General features: G+C 49.0%; 1 protein-coding gene across 1 annotated transcript; it reads right to left on the reverse strand.

Moving 5' to 3' along the window:
- Positions 1 to 1,836: 1,836 nt before the first annotated feature.
- LOC133623502 (complement component C1q receptor-like) lies at positions 1,837 to 3,937 on the reverse strand. Its single transcript, XM_061986713.2, has one exon. It carries the CDS (start codon positions 3,691 to 3,693, stop codon positions 2,029 to 2,031), a length of 1,665 nt encoding a protein of 554 aa, XP_061842697.1. The 5' UTR covers positions 3,694 to 3,937; the 3' UTR covers positions 1,837 to 2,028.
- Between the last annotated feature and the right edge of the window lie 2,063 nt (positions 3,938 to 6,000).

A 6,000-nucleotide genomic window follows, 5' to 3' on the forward strand; every position in this document is an offset into this window, starting at 1 on the left:
GTTCTCAACCTTTTTTCAGTGATGTACCCCCTGTTGAATTTTTTTTTTTTAATTCAGGTATCCCCTAATCTGAGCAAAGCATTTTTGGTTGAAAAAAAAAGAGATAAAGAAGTAAAATACAGCACTATGTCATCAGTTTCTGATTTATTAAATTGTATAACAGCGCAAAATATTGCTCATTTGTAGTGGTCTTTCTTGAACTATTTGGAAAAAAAGATTTATTTATATTTATAAAGGATTTTTAAATTGTTGCTCTTTTTAGAATATTTAAAAAAAAAAATCTCACGTACCCCTTGGTACACCTTCAAGTACCCCCAGGGGAGAACCACTGTTCTAGAAGGGTTATCTTTGTCCATGTGATGTCAGATGAAACAAAAAATGGAGCTGTTTGGCCACAATACCCAGCAATATGTTTGGAGGAGAAAAGGTGAGGCCTTTAATCCCAGGAACACCAATTCCTACCGTCAAGCATGGTGAAGGTAGTATTATGCTCTGGGCCTGTTTTGCTGCCAATGGAACTGCTGCTTTAAATGGGACAATGAAAAAGGAGGATTAGCTCCAAATTCTTCAGAGCAAGCTAAAATCATCAGTTGGGCGCAGTTGGGTGTTCCAACAGAACAATGACCCCCAAACACACCTCAAAAGTGGTAAAGGAATCAGGCTAGAATGAAGGTTTTAGAATGGCCTTCCCAAAGTCCTGACTTAAAGGTGTGGACAATGCTGAAGAAACAAGTCCATGTCAGAAAAGCAACACATTTAGCTGAACTACAGCAATTTTGTGGTCAAGTGGTCAAGCAGAAGCTTGTGGATGGCTACCAAAAGCGCCTTATTGCAGGTAAACTTGCCAAGGGACATGTAAGCAAATATTAACATTGCTGTATGTATACTTTTGACCCTCACATTTTCAGTAGACCCATAATAAATTCATAAAAGAAGCAAGTTTGTCCACAACACAAACTGATTTTTGATAGTAATTAATCCTTCGGGCTAAATGTTGTCGACAAAAGCGGTCAACAATGGCACTTTTTTAATACTCGATAGGTTTCACTGTACAAACAACTTTGTCAACAAAGCAGTCATAGCCAGACTGCCAATAGTTGCTTTGACCCACATAAAAACATTTCTCTGTACAAGAATTTACATTTTACAGTCCAAAAAAACAAAAAAAAATACTTTAAGACCACTATTATTCCGGTTCTCGCCCGGAAAAGGGTGGAGTGCCATCTCCGGGTTGGGGAGGAGATCTTGCCCCAAGTGGAGGAGTTCAAGTACCTCAGAGTCTTGTTCACGAGTGAGGGAAGAGTGGATGGTGAGATCGACAGGCGGATCGGTGCGGCGTCTTCAGTAATGCGGACGCTGTATCGATCCGTTGTGGTGAAGAAGGAGCTGAGCCGGAAGCCAAAGCTCTCAATTTACCGGTCGATCCACGTTCCCATCCTCACCTATGGTCATGAGCTTTGGGTTATGACCGAAAGGACAAGATCACGGGTACAAGCGGCCCAAATGAGTTTCCTCCGCCGAGTGGCGGGTCTCTCCCTTAGAGATAGGGTGAGAAGCTCTGCCATCCGGGGGGAGCTCAAAGTAAAGCCGCTGCTCCTCCACATGGAGAGGAGCCAGATGAGTCATCATCTGGTCAGGATGCCACCCGAACGCCTCCCTAGGGAGGTGTTTAGGGCACGTCCGACCGGTAGGAGGCCACGGTGAAGACTCAGGAATCATTGGGAAGACTACGTCTCCCGGCTGGCCTGGGAACGCCTCTGGACCCCCCCGGGAAGAGCTGGATGAAGTGGCTGGGGAAAGGAAAGTCTGGGCTTTCCTGCTTAGGCTGCGACCTCGGATAAGCGGAAGAAGATGGATGGATGGATGGATGGATATCATTGTCATATTCTTGTGCTGGCAATCAACAACAGGTCAACCCTAGAGTTGACTGTGAGTGCATGGGAGTGTGCAAGGAATCAGAAAGAAAGAGAACATAAAAATGCATGAAGATAAATTATACAGACAACGACGGCAGTTCCCTCCATGAGGTCATAGGTCATCAGTTAAAATGGACTCATAGAGTTTCTCGAGGCGTGGGTCTAAACCCGAGGAAACCCAACAATAACCGTCCGTCGCTGTTTTCTTTGCTTCCTTCCTAGCCCGACTGCAGCGGACAATGGCGACGGTCATTGTTGCCAGGACCAAAAGCAGCAAAGGAACGACTGAGCCCAGCACACAGATCAGCACTCTGGAGCTGGCCGCCTTGGCGCTGGCGGCCAGGGACGCGTTGCTCGGCGTGACAGTCGGCACGTGCGGGAGAGAAACATCCGCGGGAGTGGATCTCTGGAGCTCCACTGCCATCGTAGACACGGTCTCGGTGACGGTCGCATGTGTCGCCTGCCCCTTTAACTCATCGGTCATGTCCGGAACACAGTCTGTTCCGGTGGTGTCCGCACGCAATCCCTTGGGGCATACGCACCTGAAACTCCCTTCGGTGTTGACGCATTCGAAGAGACAGCGCTCGGCGGTGCATTCGTCGACGTCCGTGCACGAGTAGCCGTCCTCTGACAATGTGAAGCCATCTTGGCAGTAGCAGAAGAAGGATCCGAGTGTGTTCAAGCAGCTGTGTTCACATTTGGAGTGTGCACACTCGTCTAAATCCAGACATTTGCCATGAAGCATATGGAAGCCATCCTTACATGCACACACGTAGCTGCCATGTGTGTTGACACACGAATGATCAGGGCATGCGTGCGGTTCTTGGCACTCATCAGAGTCAGAGCAGTTACGTAGGTTTGCCTCCAGTTTGAACCCGTCCGGACACTTGCAGACCGGTCCAGACTCCCCCACAGAGCACTCGTATTCACAAGCGTCCGCGGCGCACACGTCTTGTTTCTTACAAGAACGTCCATCCTCCTCAATGGTGAAACCTTGGTTACAGAGGCATCGGACCTGATCCGAGTCCTGCAGGCACAGATGTTCACACCCGCCGTTGTTGACCGCACATTCCCCCTTCTCGGTCTCACAAAACGGACCTTGCACAGTCCACTGATACTCATCGTTGCTCCGCATGCACACAGAAAAGTGTGACTCCTGAGCACCGCACGTGACCTTGGCGTATGTTCCGAGCGGCAGGGATTTGATCTCAGCTCGCAGGGGTTCCTCGGAGAAAGGAGCCGTGTACGATATACGTCCGGAGCCCGACAGAAGCAGCGCGTCGCACATTCCTTTGAAGTAAAACTTACACACATAAAAGGCGGGAGTTTTGCAAGGTCCGGCGGTCCATTTCAAAGGGTTCTCACCTGTGGGATTGTAGCTAACCCGCACACATCGCTCAGTGCACGTGTCCACGGGCTCTTTCTCCCAGTTGGAGAAGTGCGAGTCTTCCCCCCCAGAGATCCACTTGAAGCCTCTGAGCGGCTGGTCGGCTAACACACAATCCCCTTTATGCAGCTTCAACCCGATCCAGAACTTGAAATGCTTGTCCTGCCGGATCAATGAGAGGAGAGAGAGGAGATGATGGTCCTCTTCTTTGTCTTTGACTGTCATCAGGTAGCCTCCATTATCGAAACAGCTTCGATTGGCCTTGTCGAAGCTCACCTTCTGCGTGTGTAGCGTGAAGCAGGCGTCGGAAGTGCACATTGTTTCATATCCAATGGCAAGAAATCCTCCAAAGCGGGCGATGAGCAGCAGGGCTAGAACAGTCGGCCGCATTGTCGCACTCACCACGGCAATTCAAACTGACGAGTCCTGAGAGTTTTCATGTGGACTGGGAGCAATGTTTGGAGTTCCTTTGTGCTGGCGGGGCTCTGAAAGTACCGTTCGTGTTGCTGTATCCTGTTTGGGACAATGTTTAGCTGCAGTTATGGCTCCTTTCTTTTCTGCTCCGCTGACTATTTCCGTTTGTGGCTAGAAAACAATGGTGCCCTCCGCGGTGTTTTGACTGCTTCTCCAGATGTCTCCGGCCCCAACGGACTTTGGGCTTTCAAGCTGACTCCCTTGATTGTAGTGAGTCACAATGCTCATGCATGCTGGGGGTCATATGGCCTCAGACGGGTCGTGACATCACAATTGGAAAGTGAAGATGGATGCATGGGGAGGAAACAAGTCAGTGAGCTTTGCCATCCTGCCAACTGTCTAAAACTTCAAAAAGTTTTACTATTGTTTTTGTGTTTTTATTATCTATACCTCTCCATGTTAGAACATCCATAGACCGATATCTGTCTTATATACAAAACCCAAAAGCAGTGAAGTTGTCACGTTGTGTAAATGGTAAATAAAAAGAGAATACAACAAATCCTTTTCAACTTATATTCAATTGAATAGACTGCAAAGACAAGACATTTAATAATAATCATGAACTTAGATGACAGACAGAGTTTCTAGGCGCAGTCAAGGCGTTGAGGGTATCTGGTTTGGTGGCTGCAGGATTAGGTCTCTGCTATTTGCAGATGATGTGGTCCTGATGGCTTCCTCCGGCCAAGATCTTCAGCTCTCACTGGATCGGTTCGCAGCCGAGTGTGAAGCGACTGGGATGGGAATCAGCACCTCCAAGTCCGAGTCCATGGTTCTCTCCCGGAAAAGGGTGGAGTTCCATCTCCGGGTTGGGGAGGAGATCTTGCCCCAAGTGGAGGAGTTCAAGTACCTCGGAGTCTTGTTCACGAGTGAGGGAAGAGTGGATCGTGAGATCGACAGGCGGATCGGTGCGGCGTCTTCAGTAATGCGGACGCTCTATCGATCCGTTGTGGTGAAGAAGGAGCTGAGCCGGACGGCAAAGCTCTCGATTTACTGGTCGATCTACGTTCCCATCCTCACCTATGGTCATGAGGTTTGGGTCATGACCGAAAGGACAAGATCACGGGTACAAGCGGCCGAAATGAGTTTCCTCCGCCGAGTGGCGGGGCTCTCCCTTAGAGATAGGGTGAGAAGCTCTGTCATCCGGGGGGAGCTCAAAGTAAAGCTGCTGCTCCTCCACATGGAGAGGAGCCAGATGAGGTGGTTCGGGCATCTGGTCAGGATGCCACCCGAACGCCTTCCTAGGAAGGTGTTTCGGGCACGTCCGACCGGTAGGAGGCCACGGGGAAGACCCAGGACACGTTGGGAAGACTATGTCTCCCGGCTGGCCTGGAAACGCCTCGGGATCCCCCGGGAGGAGCTGGACGAAGTGGCTGGGGAGAGGGAAGCCCAGACTTCCCTGCTTAAGCTGCTGCCCCCGCGACCCGACCTCGGATAAGCGGAAGAAGATGGATGGATGGATGGATGAACTTAGAATGTAATGGCAGCAACTCATTGCAAAATAGTTGTCACAGGAGCATTTTTACAACTGTGTTTCATGGCCTTTCCTTTTACCAACACTCAGTAAAGGTTTGGGAACTGAGGAGACACATTTTTGAAGTGGAATTCTTTCCCATTCTTGCTTGATGTACAGCTTAAGTTGTTCAACAGTCTCCCTTCTCATATTTTAGCCTTCACACATTTTCAATGTTTGGACTACAGGCAGGCCAGTCTAGTACCCCCACTCTTTTACTATGAAGCCACACTGTTGTAACACGTGGCTTGGCATTGTCTTGCTGAAATAAGCAGGGGCGTCCATGATAACGTTGCTTGGATGTTGCTCCAAAACCTGTATGTACCTTTCAGCATAAATGGTGCCTTCACAGATGTGTAAGTTACCCATGTCTTGGGCACTAATACACCCCCATTCCATCACACATGCTGCCTTTTACACTTTGACCCTAGAACGGTCCGGATGGTTCTTTTCCTCTTTGGTCCGGAGGACACAACGTCTACAGTTTTCAGAAACAATTTGAAATGTGGACTCGTCAGACCACAGAACACTTTTCCACTTTGCATCAGTCCATCTTAGATGAGCTCAGGCCCAGCGAAGCCGACGGCGTTTCTGGGTGTTGTTGATAAACGTTTTCCGCCTTGCATAGGAGAGTTTTAACTTGCACTTACAGATGTAGCGACCGACTGTAGTTACTGACAGTGGGTTTCTGAAGTGTTCCTAAGCCTATGTGG

The sequence above is a fragment of the Nerophis lumbriciformis genome, linkage group LG26 (assembly GCF_033978685.3).
Source record: "Nerophis lumbriciformis linkage group LG26, RoL_Nlum_v2.1, whole genome shotgun sequence".
NCBI classification, from domain to species: Eukaryota; Metazoa; Chordata; class Actinopteri; order Syngnathiformes; family Syngnathidae; genus Nerophis; species Nerophis lumbriciformis.